General features: G+C 37.3%; 1 protein-coding gene across 4 annotated transcripts in view; it reads left to right on the top strand.

Moving 5' to 3' along the window:
* LOC113503194 (ubiquitin carboxyl-terminal hydrolase 32-like) overlaps nucleotides 1-18,452 on the top strand; it is a 38,838-nt gene that overhangs the window by 5,435 nt on the left and 14,951 nt on the right. For all 4 annotated transcript variants that reach the window (XM_026885053.1, XM_026885052.1, XM_026885051.1 and 1 more), the window contains exons 4-10: nucleotides 5,034-5,262; nucleotides 12,394-12,686; nucleotides 12,875-13,088; nucleotides 16,146-16,337; nucleotides 16,898-17,040; nucleotides 17,539-17,679; nucleotides 18,050-18,134. In XM_026885053.1, the coding sequence (XP_026740854.1) occupies nucleotides 5,034-5,262; nucleotides 12,394-12,686; nucleotides 12,875-13,088; nucleotides 16,146-16,337; nucleotides 16,898-17,040; nucleotides 17,539-17,679; nucleotides 18,050-18,134 (1,297 nt within the window). The remainder of the gene's footprint in view (nucleotides 1-5,033; nucleotides 5,263-12,393; nucleotides 12,687-12,874; nucleotides 13,089-16,145; nucleotides 16,338-16,897; nucleotides 17,041-17,538; nucleotides 17,680-18,049; nucleotides 18,135-18,452) is intronic.

Here is an 18,452-nt window from a genome sequence, read left to right as displayed (position 1 = left end):
ACATATCGTAAGGTGTGATTTAAGGCGACTGTTTTGACAAGTCGCGCAATTTGTCGCGAGTGAATGCCAGTTTCTTAAGGAATTTCTTAAGGAGGACAATTTATGTATGTGGACGCAAAAATGCTGGCAAGACTTCTACAATTAAATATCCGTTATTTAATAGTTGGCAAGCCTGCTTCCGTATTCCGTTTCTGCTAGGATTCAACATGCACGACACTAAAGTGTTTTGCTAATTTACGCTGTTTTTGCAGACATTCACTATAATGAATAATTAAATATATGTTACTATAAGATGTTACTATAATATTTTATTTTGAAAAGAGTAACTTATGGAGTTTCTTACCGGTTCTTCTCCATAACAATGACACTTTGGAACCGTGCAACTAGAGTCAGTAATGTATCATTTTAAAAGTGCCTGAGTAACGGCCTATTTGAAATAAACACTTTTTGATTTTATTTGATTTGTAAGTCTGTTAAAGAAACAATTTCCTATCTCTGTTACTAAAAGTCACATTTCTGCAAAGCTGTATAAAAGTGGAAATATTTGGAATCTGACATAAAAAGATTTATGAACTATCTTCTAGATCTGACTAGCAAAATGACGACAAGACAGGATAATTGCAAATAAGATTTAATCATAAGCTTTATAATTAACAAATCATCACGACACGAATATTGCATTCGTAAGACACAGGTACATTCTACTTGTAACGTTAATTAGCGATTGTGAGCGAAAATAAATCACTTGTTACCGTCGTATCGCTTATTGTTATGATTTTATAATAACTTGTGAGGGGTTCGAAGTGAGGTTTATGTCGCGCGGAGGGGGGGGGGCGGTCTCAGTCTCACTTCATTCATAACACGCGTTATACTTTTTGTAATTCCACACCGCGTTCTTATCGTACCGTCCTTCGATCGCTCTGAAGGTCACATCACGCTTCGTAAAGCCCTATAAAGCACTTTAAAGGCTTTCAAGACCTTTTTTTTCGAAAGTTGAATTCAATTTCTTTCTTCTTTTAAACGTATTTTTGTTGCAATTTCTGTTGTGTCTAAGTTTATGGAACTAGATACGCCAATTTGATCTTTTTGTCGAGAATTGCAAGAGGCAAAGAGAAGTTAACAATGATGTCTGTTACTTTTAGCAGTCATCACGATTTTCGGCAAATTTCTTTGTTTACCATCAACATTTAAAAATATCTGTCACTCATATAATTTAGTATCTGTTTGTTCTCCTTATCACTGACAACACAAGCGCATTTCGTACGATATCTTTCATGTAAATATTACTGTGTCACACACATAATACAATGTGTCTGTATGTATGTCGGTTCGTTCTAGTGTGTTCTGGTTATGGCGTATTTTGATATTTCACAATGAATATTAATGGACTATTGATTTCATTGTCTTTTTAACGACGCACATTTTTTCAGGTACCTACCTATTTACTTATTATTCTGATTTGGTTACGCTGTTGTCTGATAGTTAGTAACGGTCCCGTTTTAGTATTTTCTATAAGAGACCTGTATAAATATTAAAAGTTTGTGAAATAGTAATGTCTTCCCCTTAATTCTTTAAATGAACTTTCATCATGGCAATGATAATTTTATTTACATATGACAGATAAAAGATGTTGTTTACCTCGGCAGAGAAAAGAAGCATAAGTCTGTATATCAAGTCCCACTATTACATAAATGACTTTTATTAGGTAATTGTGTTTGTTTCTATTGTAAAATTAATAATTATATCTATTGTTACGGTTATTATGTATCAGAAACTTACTTGCGTCCATACAACTAGGTCTTGTAAACAAGTCGTAAAAACTATGTTCTACAATCTATATGTATCTAATTACTTTATTAAATAATATTTGTATTAACTACACAAATAGAATTAAGCTTATCTACACTTGTCGTAACAATTAATTGTTTATATTTGTATTGAGGTCAACTTTACGATTTCGTGAGTCGAAATTATGAATGGGGCGTTTTAGTAAGAGTAAAAACGTGTTTACTTGAAAGGATAAAACGTCAAAGCGTTGGTAAATAATGTTTAAAGATAATACTTTTACAAGATAAGAGCTATCGACTTTGTACTCTTTATATACGTCATTTTCTTGTCAAAATATTAAAAGAAAGATTTGTAGTTCTCGTGTACTTTTGCAACACAAACAGGTTATCTGAAATCTTGATGTGTATTTGTGATACTCGTTTGACAGTCTATCGAATACAACCTATATTGCGATCGTTGATCGTGCTGTCGTTAAGATAAAGATGAAAATTCTCGTTAGATCGTAGAGGTCAATATGCTGTTTTATTATTTGTATTGATTGATTTACTACGACGTCTGCAACTGATAGTGACGTCCAAGACATTATTTTTTCTCAAAAGATTACATTAATCACCTGGAAAGGAAAATAAAATAATTAACAATTTCATTTATAACATAACGAGACGGCTTTTTATAAAAGATTGAGGTATTTTCTTGCTGCAGCTATAGTTGTCGCTAAAAGTGTGTAACAAGTTGGTGTATTGAACCTGAGTACGCTGCCTCTGCTACTTTTTCTGAAAATACTAAATCATACCCGAAAATGCATATTAATGCATACAAATGCATAATTTAGTTATACCTCGGCAGTATTGTAAAGCTACAATATGATTGAGTACTCCTAAATCACATTTTCTCCAGAAGAAACCTGAGCTTTCTAAATAATTCTGCATGGCGCACACATGACTCGGGAAGTAAACACGAGCAGTCGCCGGGCGGTCGATATCCATGCACACAGAGTGTAATCTGTTTCATGTGCGGTGACGAGCTCCCACTTCCACAAGTGACGTTTATCGATTCCAAAGCGCGGTTTAATAGCGATGACGATAAAGTTGGACGGCGCACTCGATTGCGGCTTTTAGCTTCGCTGCAAATGTTTTAAGTGGTTTTCCGCAGCACTCGGTACTGTTACACTTTTTCAGTCGCTTTTTTTTCGCTGTCGATACTGAAAATAGTGCATTTTGGTTAGAGTTCAGAAGTTCGGTAATTGAATTTGCCGGAAACTTGACTGGGGACCAAGTTTTTGGTGTGCTTATTTTGCAAGTTCTAATTTAAACTTTCATGCTTTAGCTCAACGTTAGTTGATGTAATTTGAATACTTGGTTGGCCTAACCTATACTTGAATTAAAATGGTGTAAAGCTTCTAAAGTTGTTAAAAGCTAACCTCTGGACATACTGAATCAATTTAAAATATTTACCAATAGACAGCCGTGTTTTGTTGTGACCCTCAAAGGCTATATATTAACCTCAAAACAGCCGCCCAACGAAGCACGGGCCAGCTAGTCATTACTAAATAAAATCCATTGTCTAATTAAACAATGACGACGCATTAAACAACTAAAAGGTAAAGAAATACAGGAAAAGCCACCGTGATATTAATTTGTGACACTCAACAGAATTTGTCAATGACAAAACACCCTTTGCAACAATTCATCTACGACTGTTTGGCAAATGCAAATTGTGGCAAATTATATGACCGCATCAAAGTAGCCGCAATTACATGTGTAACTTGATTATTTGAATAACATGTTATGCAACGTACTCAGAGTAATAATATTGTGTTAAGTGCGCAACCTGTGAATGTTAATAAGTTTTTGGTAGTGTACTTGCATAACGTAAAAACCTTGCTAAGTGTCAAATAAAAACAAACATAAGTGCAAAGTTTAGTTTATGTTTTTTTTTTAAAAAGGAACCCCGTAGTAACGAATTCAATCCTTGTGTCCGAGAGGGTTCAAAAACATTCAAGTCACATGCACAAAGATACCAGACGCTTGTTCTGAGTGAACAAGCGTTCGGGGAGCAAAAATGCTTGTTTTACTCGGGATCGAACCCGTGACGGCTTTGGCGTGGTGACAATATTGTCAAAATTTAATTTTAGTGTCAGTTTTTCGTTACTGCACTTGGGGACGGCGGATATACATTTTATCAATCGCATTAACCGCTCAACTTACTCCATAATGTGGATGACTGATAAAAATGTGTGCGCACTTGAAAAAAGTAGGTCTTAATTATTTCACATGAGTTTAATTATTTATTGCACAACAATGATACGCTATCACTCGTTTGACGCTCACTTTCGGTGTTTTAATAAAACCTGTATGGATTAGGGGTTCGAGTTGAAAGAATCGTATGAAGGGGATAGTACGGATGCACCGATCGTTAGTGCCTGAAATAGGCCACAGTTGCTTAGCCTTAACAACCTATTACGGATTTTTCTCTTTTCGATATTAAGCCATATGACTTGGGAGTTGGGTGTCATGGGTTTAGAATTAAAATAATAAGTTTAGAATAGGAATGTGTTGAATGGAATGTAAGATTTAGGTACCAATTACTGGACAAACTTTGTGATAAGACTGTCCTTGAAGGATTAATAATGCGTGACGGATGACTGTCGTTTTAAGTTGTAAATATCCAAAAATATATTTAAACCAAACAAAAATATAATCAAACTAGTACCCATACACTATAGCTTTAAAATTATCAAGTCTTGTAACATTTTGTTCCGTGCCAAGCTTTATTTAGCCCGAAGTTTACCATCCCCGTTTGGAAGCCATTACAGCATAGCTCGAATACTTATCGTGTAGCGTTCCGTGCGAGACTGTTATGAATAAGGAAACTTGCAGCAACTTGTGGACAGACACTATTTACGATCACAACTTATTACGTAAACACAAGACTGTAACGATACTATTTTCTTTCCTATTTATTCATATGTCTCTGTAAGCGGTATATATTATGCCATTATAGCTGTTGTAGCTTCATAAATATTTATGAGAAAGATAATTAGAACTCGATTGCTAAGGGTAGGCTTTAAGGTGACAGAAATGAGATTTGTGATTGTCATTTGCTCCAAATAAACGACAATAATTTGGAGAGTAACAAGCAAAATATCCATACAGACAAGTACGATAAAAATCACAACTGGAATCGAAACCCCTTACTACTGCAATGTCCTTCTGTCCAAAAACTAACTTCAAGATAATTTTCAGGATATAATAGAGCTAGAAAAATGCTTCTGGAGTCTTCGGAACGCGGCGCCAACAGGCCAGCTGGACGCGGAGAGCCTGACGCCGCTGCTGTCGCCGCCGCTGCCGGCCGCGGCCGTGGCTGGGGCCTTCCTGGCCTTCGACGAGAACAGGGACGGACATGTGGACTTCAAGGAGCTGTGCTGCGGGCTCAGCGCCGCCTGCCGGGGACCCCGGACTGAGAGGCTCAAGTGTGAGTACAAGGAGGTTTTTTTTACTGTAATTGTAAGGGTAGTTTTTAGATCAAGGTTTTTTTATGAAATTGTGAACGCAGTTTGTAGACCAACAAAAGATTCTCATTCAGGTGGATTTAGGTTAAAACCAGATGAACACACTAGCCTTGTGCCTGGTCTTCATCTAAGCTCTATTGGGTTTGTTTGTGCCGAAGTGCAGAAATTCGTACGAAAAGTTGGTTTCTATGGTGAGATTAGAAAATCGCCATTATGACCACCAAGTCATTTTGCTACCCAAACATGGATAATGATTAGGATAATGTTGTCTTACAACATGTGTCTCTTGACACACATTGATAACAATCAAAACAGGAAAATTCTCAATATCAAAGAATTTGTTGAATCTCCAACCTTGAACATTAAGTAATTCCTAATCTCTGACGATTTTTAATTGCTTCGATAATTACGTTTCCCCTGTTAGTCGAGTTCGCGAAACTTTATGTCGATATGAAAACATTTTATGACGCGGGGTAACAAGAATTTTGTGATACCTATAGCGAAAGTAAATGTTTGCAGTTTTTCCTGTTTCCTTAACCCTACCTTCATGGACATGAAATTATACACACATATTTAGATATACCCGAGTTCGTGCTGTTTTGTTAGTATGTACTCATTTAGCATATTTCTTGATTGATAATTGATAACATGTCATTTTTTATCCTTGTCGTTACTGATATTTTAATTGATCGAAAATCAATTCGTTAGATTTTGCCTCATTATAGCACACTGATATCGAAATCGGTCTAACAATTACTTTTGCCTACTTCCTGCTATTTATCAATATATATTTTCATAGTCATAGGTTCTGCATCTAAACAATTCCGTAAAATTTCCAATGATTGCAATGATGAATTCCATCCTTTATGCTGACACAATCGTGTCTAGACTCAGTAATATTGGTTCCGCTGGTTTGAACAATATTTTCTATTGTCCTTTGCCTTTCCATAATCCTACTTGTAGTAAAGGAATTTTATTGATGATTTTCATTATATTGCATTGTAAGCAAATTGTCGTAGCTTTTTGATCGTAATGTAATGTAAGCTGTATCGAAAGTTCTATACTAATGGTTTGTCTTATAAGTACATGATTGCAATCCAATCATGTATTTTTAATATTTGTCTTTCGCAGTGTTTCCAAATGGCGGAATTAAGTTATACTAATATATCTTAGTTTAAAGATAAAATCAATTGCAATCATAGCCCAGCTAACACCTGTACTTTATAAGCATCGAAAACGGACATGAAAAATAATCTTTTGTTTAATACTTTGTAATCTTTTGTTGTATTTTAAAAAACATAACAAATTGTGTATACGTGTCCTTTATGTGTCACTAAAATGTGACGTCACAGAACAGAAGCTTAGTTCTCGTGGGTATGGCAATACAATGTAGTGTTGTGGTCAGGGCGCGCTCCCTGATAGCGTATAGTGACTCTCTGTTAGGTACCTCACAGATTTGTATCGTAATTTTTATGAGAATCAATAAAAAATATTTATGGGTACACTGACCAATGTGTCGTGTGATTCTTACTCTCATTTCAGTTGGTGGTTTGTCAAAAGGTTTTTTTTGATCATCTAACTGTCTTGTTATTGCATGAACAGTAAGAATAAGTAGTGAGCTTTAGCTCCTGAAAATAAAATACTTGGATTTAACAAAGTATAATTGAGTATTTACATCTAATTCATTTAATTAGCAAGAAAAACTTGCAAACCTGTTGCCTCACTCATAATAATATTACTAGCTTACCGAAGGATGAAGTTCATAATTTATTCACGGCACTAGAAAATCGATAGCTATTACCTTCAAACCGTGCGATCGATGACAGTCCTCGCAGCCCTGCATTACATGGCGTCTGTCGCGCCAAGGGCACGGGCATCGAAGAGCTGTCGGCGATGGGAGTGGGTGTCGTCATGTCATTGACCTTAGAATATGATATACCGTCCACTGATAACGATAGTGATTGAATTTGATTTATCTCGAAATGCCTTTGTGTGATTATGAGATGGATGAAATCTTTGTAGCTACATCTTATGCGTATTTTTAAAGTTAGTAAGGTCACTAACATTTTCGAAAAACTTGTCTTGATTTTTGTGTCGTTTCTGTAGCTCGGTGGTTTGGTTTTGAAATATATTAAGAAGACCACGAAAACTTCAATGATATACAGTGGTGTCTAGAAACTATATCTAAAAGTCCATTGACCTTTCTTCTTCAAATCAAAGCTATGTCTGAATTTAGTCCTATAAGACGTTTAGAGGCAGTGACAAGTTGTTTATCAAACATCAACAATAGCTTAGGAAAACCGCGTAAAACACAATATACGTGTTCAATACACGTATATTGTGTTTTAGTAGTTTTGAATAGACAAGCAGAGGAAGGAAGGAAGAAATAAATGCGGTGACGTAAATGTGACTGAGGCTTATTAAAAACGCTGTTTTTAAATATTGGTGTTTTGTGAAGCATTCCGGAAGAGATTAATGTTATTATTATTGAGCGGAAACGTCAGGAATTAAAAAAGTACTCGTGAAATATCTGTCTGTATATGCTGTTTTTTTTTTATAAAATGCCGTATAATTTCTTCCTTAGCTTCCTTATATGTCCATTCTACTAGACATGGTTACCAGCCAGCTCTAAATTCATCACTGAACTATAAATTTCTCTCTTCATCCCGTTCCAAACATCATAAACTATTTTACACAACAAATAAATTATATTCTTGACTGAAATAATAGTTTCTTTCAATCAGAAGTTCAGCCGTCCATATACAAATCAATACGGAAATTCTCACTGAAACAAAACCCATAAAAAGCGTCCTTGACACGACAGTAAATATAAACAATTGTGGGACATAAAAACCGTGCTTCTTGCTTATAGCCGGGTCATTAGATCAAGGTGATCATAACATAGCGCACGTCAGTCTAGTGTAGCAAGCTAACTTTTATCTCACATGTTCAGGTTAACTATCATAGGCAATTCAACAAGTGACAATTGGCGTATCACCTCTAATTGTGGAAACGGGACCAGCACTTTCGGATAATCCGCTGAAGACTGCACTAGAGCTGCTTCGGCGTAGAGCGACATCCCTATTCCTCTAATGAAACAGTCTACTTCAAGCAGTAGTGGGAGGGCTCCCTGGTCACTTGATGATTTGTCTACGTCAGTTATGCTCGTGACATTTCCCTCTTGTGTGATACAAACACCTTAAATGAATTAAGATGTTTATTAAACCATTTTCTTACCTACAAATAACAAATTTCTTAATTTTTGTTGTGAATAGGGAATATGGAGTGATTCTTGGTTGAATTTCAAAAACTCGTTCGTCATCATCAAAATCATAATAATTGACAAGTTACCTAATGCCATTTCATTGCTTGTCAACAAATACTGTTTCTTTTTTCCCTAAGTAAAAGCCCATGACGTACCGCGCATACGTAAAAACATCCGACTCGTGTGACTTAGTCACAGGATGAGTGCGTTGGAGGTAAAGTTGCCTGTCACTAGCTTGGCAGCGGACATCCCGGCACCGTCCTCATGACCATAACAGCGATAGTTCCGCATTGGAAAACCTTGAATCGTAATGGCCTATAAAATACAAATATAAACAACTCTTGCACAATGTTGCGTAACAATCCTTATTTCAAGTCAATGGGAATTTAAATTGTGCGTATCTGATAGCGCTAAAATATGCTATCGTAAACCTCGCTTATTAATTTCAATAGGCTATCTCATTTGTTTAGAACTAATTATCCCTTTAACATTCCTATATACATTCCCGATAAGGTAGCTTAACCAGTAATGTCCTACAAAAACCGGTTCAAAATTATTTAGATGGACAAACAATCGTTCCCCTCAGCTTAATTAGTAGCTCATTAAGCCACTTTAATATATCGGGGAACGCGACCGACCGTCTATTGAACAATTTCTACTCGGAACATGGCAAACAATGCTCCAATTATATCTCTCAGTTCGGTATCGAAGTCAATTACCATCCGCGATGTTTACGATCATTCCATTTCTTATTAAGGCTGCTCCAATATTAGCTGGAGGCAATGTGGAGTAGGTCAGCCTTGGATATTACAAGCCTCGACTGGGATTAGGCTCGGGGAAGTATGGCGCGGTGGAATACAGATATATTAAAGGCTTTATATATCTTCGTGTTTTTATCAGCTTGATCTACATTCACCCTAACTTAGGGCTTAGTTTTATTTTCAGAACAGAACATTTTATCAAATTCTCATACAGCCAAATCTTTATTTTGACTAACATTTAACGAAATCAAAATGATATAAGCGACCTACCTAGTACACAATCTTTCTTCGAACTATATTCAACTTAAAATACCTAGGTTTCTTAAGACGAAACATAACAATAATTCTATAGAAGCACTAACTACGCATCACAAAAGTCCTGCGTCATAAGGGCGGTACAGTTGCGCACAAAGTGAAATGCCCGAGGAAGGTCATGTCCACTTATTGTTCATCTCGCACGTCGCAAGCCGTTGCAATGGTGAGCACGTGCCACGCGACTGTACCTTATGTGAACTTGACTAGCTGACTAGTTGGCATGCACTTCCGACTTATTGTCATTTGATTAGTCGCTGTGTGAGTGATGGCCTTAAGGAGCTGCTGGATATTTTTGAATTAATAGTTTTTAAAGGAATCTCAACTCTCGATTTAATTGAAATCACGATACATTTTAATCCTTTATGTAATTCCTTGTGGCTTCTTTCATCTATGACAGATGATTGAAATAACAGCCTTCTGATTTTGGCACTTCCACTGAATGATATCCCTGTTCTTTCGTAAATTCTCATATTCAGTAGTTTTCATCTACTTGCTCCTCACGATTCTTAATTCCTGAAGCAGTTTACATTTTTAGATAATGGTTTGAAGATGGAGACTGAAGTGGCCTACTTTTGCCATGTAATAAGATTAAAATAGATCCAAGTTCATAAACTAAGCTGCAATATTTCATCCAGCAATTGTGTGTGTATTACTCTGCAACGAACGTGACATGTATTATGCAAATATCGTTGTATTATCTTGATATTTGCATGAAGGATGAGAAAGCATTACGCGTTCATATTATATTAAACTTGTAAACAAGAAATGAGATCTAAATAATAGTCCTTCTAATATATGTTCGGTCATGTGCGAGTCGGACTGGCGGCTCTGAGGGTTCCTTACAAATGGGCTAAAGAAAAAAATTGGTCATCCTTCAAATTTCTGGCCATATGTATACTTACCACTTTTATGATTGTCATATTTTCAATTCTTCTAGCCTACCTTTTAGCGGCAAAAGAATAACATCATCTGTCAAACTTATGTCGGGCTACCACGAGATACAGCCTGGTGAAGGATAGACATCGGAACCTCATTATAGAAGTACTTCGGTTTTGAAGTTCCGACTTTGGATACGGAGCTCAAAATACTGTAAATTAACTCTCGTTTTTTCAAGCAAAAGGGAAAATACCAAAAACATTCGTCCTCATGGCGTCCCAAGGGAATGTTATTACTTTTTTAGACAATCCGAAAAATGTTACTCAATGAATGAAAAACAATTTCAAATATCTTATCCAATAACTAAAATTCAGGGGCTGATAACATAATTATTTTCTCATTGTACATAATTTATGTTATCTTCGTTACGATAAGCATCGCATGCACTTTTCACGCTTCCACAGAAGCTATTTATATAACACTCGAGTTATCTAGACATGCCTGAGAATGTTAAGTAGTGGAAGCTTATTGTATTAAACAAGTACTTCAGGTTCACGATTGGAAATAACCTATTGCCGAAACTGGCGCCTTGATGAGTACCAGTCGAGTGGTCGAATACTCGGACTATTTGAACCCGTAGCGAATGTAGAAGCTAATTATTAAGAGTGATTGGTTAATTTAAGATAGTTAAAATATAACTTCATGATTAATCGTGGCGCAGTTTCGAAGCACTATAATTAGCATTTACATTCTTTAAAATAGTTGCTGATTGACACAATGCTTTAATTTTTATCTTATCACTCTTGTAAATCTTATAACAATTGCCTTGTAAATATTTATCAATGTTTCCTATGTCCATATCCCTAAGCTCTTAGCTTCTGCTCTACGAAATAAGGATTTGTGGCCTTTCAATGTCATAATCTGGCTACGTTAGGTTTCTAGGTGACACCTATTTTTATCATGACTAGATAAGAGTAAAAATAAAACCGTATCTTAAACAAATAAAATATTTGAGTAAAAGTAATTTGAGATGACTAGTTTGACTCAAATTGAAATACCAAGAAGTGTTTATATATCTTAAGACTGAGTGTCTAGAGTATCTCTAACAAAAATGGGCATTACTATAGATGTATGTTTCCAAATTCAGTACTGCAAAAATCATTTTGTAATATTGTTTTTGGCAATACAATAAAACAAACATCACGTGTAGTCCGGTTGAGGCTGCCTGACTTTTAAGGAGGAATGGGAAAGACATTAACCGAAAGATTGCATGGACAACGAGCCTGAAGATTGATTTAATAAGCTGTGGTGTGCTTTCTTCTGGTATAACTGAAATAGTTTAACACTGTACTGACTTCTGAGAAAGTTATAACACCTAATTTATTTTTATCTATTCTGATAATACAATCACTTTGTCGGTCAAACAAGTCATAATAACAAAAGACTATTTGACGATATTTATCGTATTAATTAAATTAATTTTCCTTGATCTAATTGAATGAATCATTGTAATGACTAATATTAGTTTTCCAACTGTTACAACATTAGAATTATTTGGTTTTTCTTTTACAGATTAGATAGTGTTTCCTAGTTTTCAATACTCTCAGTTCCGTTAGGAGCTATAAAATTGTCAAAACCAATGCAACTTCATGTTTGTTAATCGTTTGTCGAAACTTTAAACAAGTCTGGTATCATACTATTAGTTTTGTGTTGCAACATTCGAATATTTTTATTACTTGCCTATACGGCCATTGTTCGATCCCTTAGTTCGATTTCTCCACATCTCTACATCTTGCGATTTCGGCAACGTGTGCATTACGAATAAAATCGTCCTTTACCGCAGACTTCAATTACTAAAAAGTTTTTTCTCTTTCCAGTCTGTTTCAAAATCTTCGACCTGGACAGCGATGGAGTCCTCAATAAGAAGGAGCTGATCGACATGGTGGGCATCCTGTGCACCGTCGCCAACGAGAACCTAAAGAACCAGAGCTCCCGCGCCTCCACACCCTCAGACATCAACGACTCAGAGGGCACGGAGAAAGGATTCGACCCTGAGGTCATACTCCTGAATCTGAGGGACAAGCTGATTACTGTGCCCAAAAATGGCAAGAAACCAGTTTTCCAGTTGGGCAACGGAGATAATAAAGAGGAAATTGCTGCTTTGAAAGAGGTTAGTTGCATAACGTACTAGTAAACATTTGTTTAACTATAGAAATGTAACTGTAAAAGTTTTAGAAGCCAGACAGGGCAAAATGCGGTGCCTAGCGGCATTTCCACAATGGCTGCAGTTCTTAAGTCCTCGTAAACCCTTATTTTATTTCTAATCAGTTGACTGTAAATTTGTACAATATTCTCCAGCAACAGCAACAACAGCAGCAGCAAGAACAAGAAACAGAAGAGGAGAACGAAGGCATAATCTCATCGGACATGGCGCTGCCGCTGGAGGACTTCCTGATCTGGAGCGTGGAGAGCGCGGAGGCGCTGTTCACGCCCTTCCTGGACCTCGTGTTCGAGGTGTGCCACATCGTGCTCGGGCTGCGGCCGCACTGCAAGCACCAGGAGAGGGACATCGGTGAGGGACTGCTATATCATCATCATCATCATCCTAGCCTTTTCCCAATTATGTGGCAGTCGACTTTCAGTTTAACCGGATTCAGCTATGTTCCAGTGTTTTACAAGGAGCGACTGCAAATCTGACCTCCTCAACCCAGTTACTTAGGCCACCCGTTTCCCCTTAGTAAGACTGCTTGTCAGACTTTCTAGCTTCCGATTACCTGTAAGGACTCTCAAAGATGTATGAATAACAGCCGGAACACACGTGCCATCCGAAACACGATCAACTCGTTATGACATAGATGGTCACCCATCTAAGGACCAATCGCGTCAAGCATAGCTTAACCTGTAATCGATCAACTTATGCAGTTATAGCTTAGCCACGAGCTTCTCGCCTTTACTTATATGTGGCAACCAATCCATCCGAACTATTCACACCTCTGCTATATATTTCTAACAGAAAACGTGATGTGTGATAACTACTTATATATAACTACTTAAGAAAGATGTTATGTTTAAAGTGTTCGGCGAAACTTTTCTTGGCAAAATCTAAATCGCCGTTGCGGTACAAGTACACATTTGATACCTGGTATTCGTAGTATTTGTTTATTTAATCATTATCATTTTTAAACATAAATAAATAATCATTTTTAACGCATTCTAAAGTTTGACCATTGCCTAAGTCAAGGCCACGACCGTTACTACGCTGTACCAGACTGGTTGCGGTGGGAAGTCGTTAATATAACAATTAAAACACTCTGTTATTTATATAACAATTAATTAACCGTGTCTCCAAGGTCGGCAATACATAGTAAGACTGATGACGTCATACAATCAATTCCATCTTCAATGGAGTGTAGCTTGTGATGCTTTAGACACGCGACCGCTTGAGTGCCTGTAATTATGTGGTTAACATTAAAACCTGAATAGTAAAATATACTTATCGATTACGATTTTAATTGTTCAGTTGAATTTTCAATAATTCTAGGAATTATTTTAGATTTTTAATCTATCTGGCAAGATTTTCCCACGGTTCCAACATGTGTAAATGCCTTTACAACATGAATATTAGGCTTACTAACAACATGGAAAGTTTAAAACCTCCCCCGTGAGAAGTCTACCACCTGAAAGTCAGGAAAACAAACCGCGTCCGGACTAAGCGCCACCAATATTACCGCACGGCTATAATTAGCCCGCTCTTGAATACATTGCGTGTCCGTAACCGCGAAAATAAACGGCGTGTAAACAGAATTATCTATGTATAGCAGTGTCACGCGATACACACTCGAGTCGCGAGCGGCCGGCGGACGCCCGCTTATCAACCCTTATCGCCGCTTATCAGCTGTTCAAACACAAATTAATCTCTGAATTGTCTTTTGACATCATATTAGGACTGTTACCTTAATCGTTAATTTGTTTTATCTTAATTATTTTGTGATAATTTATTGCGCCATGCGATATTTATTTTTTAGATATGCTGATATTAATTGGCTTTAATTTTAGGGGTCAGAATTATTATTTCAAATTACCTACAATACTATATTGAGACTTTGTATCACTCAGCATTGAAGAAGTTGTGTGATTTATACTTCCTTTTATAATAATGAATCAACTTATCATATCGCGGTCCACTATAAATTGGACATAGGCATCCTAGGAGTTGTGCCAAAACACCTGGTCGTTTAGCTTCGGTTTTTTTTATAATGAATTAAATTATATATAAGTTGTTTTGAACTATCAATATCAAAACTTAAATTAATCTAATAGTAGTGTTATCTGGGTGAAACTTATCTCACCATAAAATCAATTAGTTTAAACTTGACTATAAAATCTTCAAAATCTCAAGTGATTAGTTATGTACATAAACAAAGGAATATTATAAAACGTGTTATCACAAATTATACGCCATATTACACTGTTATTAGCCACCGATCGATTTAATTGTTTAAGCTAGTATTTAGTTTCAATGTTATGTTATTTCAATCATAATATTATGTAATTGTTTAGGATGCATAGTGAAGACTGACTAGTTAGCAGCCATAAAAATAGGTTCTTGATGTTTGATTTCAATAGGGGTTGCCTTTAGGTACTTTTAATGTTCGTCACTATTTTTTATGAATATTTGTATTTTTGTTTTGTCCCGCGAACATAAATTTAATAAATCCACTAACCAGTGAGTTTACTGTTGACTAACCAGTTTACGCGAGACGTCATCTTTTAGCATAAAAAAAATAGTCTCTCCTCTCCTAAACTTTAAAGTAGCTATTGTTTATAATTTTATATTTGTCAATTTGAAGGAAAAAACAGAATTTAACTTTTAAAATCTCGTCACCATCCCTATTATGTATTTCAGGACATAAGAAAATAATAAACTTGTAAATATACTGAAATAACAGATTGTATTGTTACGTTTTGCCTTAAACTTATCACTTACATAATACACCCCAAAACAAAACAAGGTCAAATATTCGTAACGGCATTAACGGCACATCCAACAGATAATATATTTGAATATGATTACATTAACAGGCGTGAGTCGCTCACAAGTGGGTCGCACGTTCACAGATATTCGTCAAACAACACCGATACGCTAATTTTGATAGATGAGATTATGATTACTGCGTAATAGACCCCTAAGGGGTTTATTAGGTCATTTATGAATGCTAATTTATGTAGGTCCATGTATTTTGTTGATTTTGGGAGCTCATAATAATACATTTTTGGAGTTGAGAGAGAAAAGTAGAGATAAGATTATTTAGCGGTATGTTATTATATGATTTCTTCATATTTATAAGTCTTGATAAAGATTTTTAGTATTTTCATCTTTATAAAAACATAAAAAATATCTCAAAACATATCTTTGTCGTTATCGGACATTACCAAGTGTTGTTTAATAGTGAGCTTTGGCAAGATTGATTTCGGCTACAACAAAGCCATATTTAATGAAGAGTAGTTAAAACTAGAGTCATTACATTTGTATTTAAAATTCAGCGTTTTACAGGCCAAATTGAAATAAAAAGTTTAAGATGAATGTGAGATCATATGTAGTTATGTAAGTACGTCTTGTCGTGCGTAGTGCTGGGCTGGCTGCGGCGCGAGGTGCAGCGCGGCTACGCGGTGGGGCAGTTCTGGTACCTGGTGGGCGCCGACTGGTGGGCCGCCTGGCTGGCGCACACCGCCGCGCCGCCCGCCGCCTGCTGCCGCGCGCCGCCGCGCCTGCTGGACGAGGCCATCGTCTGCGACGAGAGCTTCACCAGCAACTCCACAGGTACGGCAACTGAACTACTTATGTTCACTCTAAGAGACATTCAAATATGATCAAGAACCGTTTAAATACGTTAAATTAATATTACGAAAAAAAAAACGAATATTTACATGTAGCGTTAAAAAAATAAACGAGACGTTTCAACTTAAGTTCGAGGTTTTAGTAATAATACATGTATTGTTTAACAGTCGAAAATTGATAATGTTTAAAGCCAGTATAGTTACCGGCACGGATCTTGAGCGCTGACCTTCACCTGCGCAGAAGTGATTTTTGGCTCCCTTTTGCGGTATGAATTGAGGCGCGGGACAGACTGAAGTGCAGTACACGTCATGAGTGATTCGTTCTGTGATGCAGTTGCATGCACCTCAAGACCATGAATACGCATTCGGCCAATTCAATTAATTGCCGTTTTATTTTGTCATAAGTGTACGGTGCGCAAAGCGATCCCCACTCTTCCGCCTCGCGCTCAAGATTCGCGCCGGTACCTATAGCAGTTATACTGCATTGCTTTGATGTGTACGTATAAAGTCAGTAAAGTGTAGTAGAGAGTGCGTGGTGTGCAGAGTCGATGGGCTCGCTGCTGTGGCGCGACTCGGCGTCGGTGGGCTCGGCCAGCAGCAGCGGCGTCAGCTCCGCCGCGCCGCGCGCCGCGCCCAGCCCCGGGCCCGTCGACAACAAGCGTCTGCTGGCGCCCAACCTGCTCAAGGTAGGCCCGCAGCACCCGATACTGTCTGCGGTACACTGGGAACTTAATCGACGTCTTCTAACTAAGGGTGAAGGAGCTAATGAGGCTAATCCAACGAGAAAGCGCCCAAGGGCGAGAGGCGAGAAAGGCCGCGCGAAACGCGTGTGTTAGATGGGTTCGCGCGCACGCTTCGCATCGTGCCCCGTTCGCTGCAGGGAACGGCGCGAATCGCGGTGTGAATTTACAGCAAGAATCGTGCGCGAGTGTACGCGTTGCGCTTTAAAACAATATTATTGTAATTTTCTTGATTCTTCAAGAGATACAAAAATATTATAAAGCCCTCTACAACATTGAAATCGCTAAATCGAAATTTCATGGCCAAATCAAATTTGGTTTTGTAGAAAAAAATCATACTTATTAACAGACATTTCCTCACTACAGAAACGATATTCTGATGTGTGTTAGATTCCCAGTTATGTTGTAGAGTAAGTCTCCCCCTCATATAGCGTGTGTCGTCAGGTCCGCACGCTGACGGGCGAGGGCGGGCACCTGCGGCGTGACGTCACGCTGGCGCAGCACCGCGACTTCGAGCTGCTGCCCGACAAGCTGTGGCGGGCCATCGCGCTCTGGTACGGCGGCCCCGACCCGCTGCCCAGGCAGGTCTGTACACAACACACGGACACATGTACGCCCATGGCAGGGGAGCGAGGGGCATGCCAGTGAAAACGATGGGACTTATTTCATTTTAATTTAATGCATCTACAAATATGCTCGCCAAGCTACATCGCTTGTTGGCGAGCAAACTTGTAGATGCAATGTAAAATTATTTATGAATGATTAAAAAAAGTGAAAGCGTAAATTCGCCTCAATACACTTCAAAAATAGTAATCGAGTGCAAAACAACTTCGATGCAAATCTGGATCACAGTTGACTAATAAGAAACCACCATTTCAAAATTTCTAAGATAGCGAGTCTGTTTCTTTATAAAAATTCTTAGTTAAATATTGATGTATATGATCTTTTGTTCCAGGTAATAAGGCCGCCGAATTCCGATGTGGAGTTAGAGCTGTATCCCTTACAGTTAAAGATTCTGCGACACGTGCCGAATACTCAGAGTAAGTTTCTACACTAATATTATAAAGAGGAAAACTTTGTTTGTTTGTTTGTTTGATTGTAATGAATAGGCTCATAAACTACTGGACTGATTTTAAAAATTCTTTCACCATTCGAAAGCTACATTATCCACGAGTTATATAGGCTATATTTAATTTTGAACAAAAATAGGGTTCCGTAAGATATTAGGCTTTTTCGGATACAAGGTGTAAAAATCAACTAAAAAAGTTACTTATTTTGCGTACCCTGCCTAAACTATTAAAGATAGAACCATAAAATGTTCTAAGTAATTGTAGATCTTATAAATATCTACAAAAAAG

This window comes from Trichoplusia ni, chromosome 18, assembly GCF_003590095.1.
Source record: "Trichoplusia ni isolate ovarian cell line Hi5 chromosome 18, tn1, whole genome shotgun sequence".
In the NCBI taxonomy this organism is placed as follows: Eukaryota; Metazoa; Arthropoda; class Insecta; order Lepidoptera; family Noctuidae; genus Trichoplusia; species Trichoplusia ni.
The sequence above is the reverse complement of the archived record's forward strand: the minus strand, read 5'-3'. Positions and strand labels throughout refer to the sequence as shown.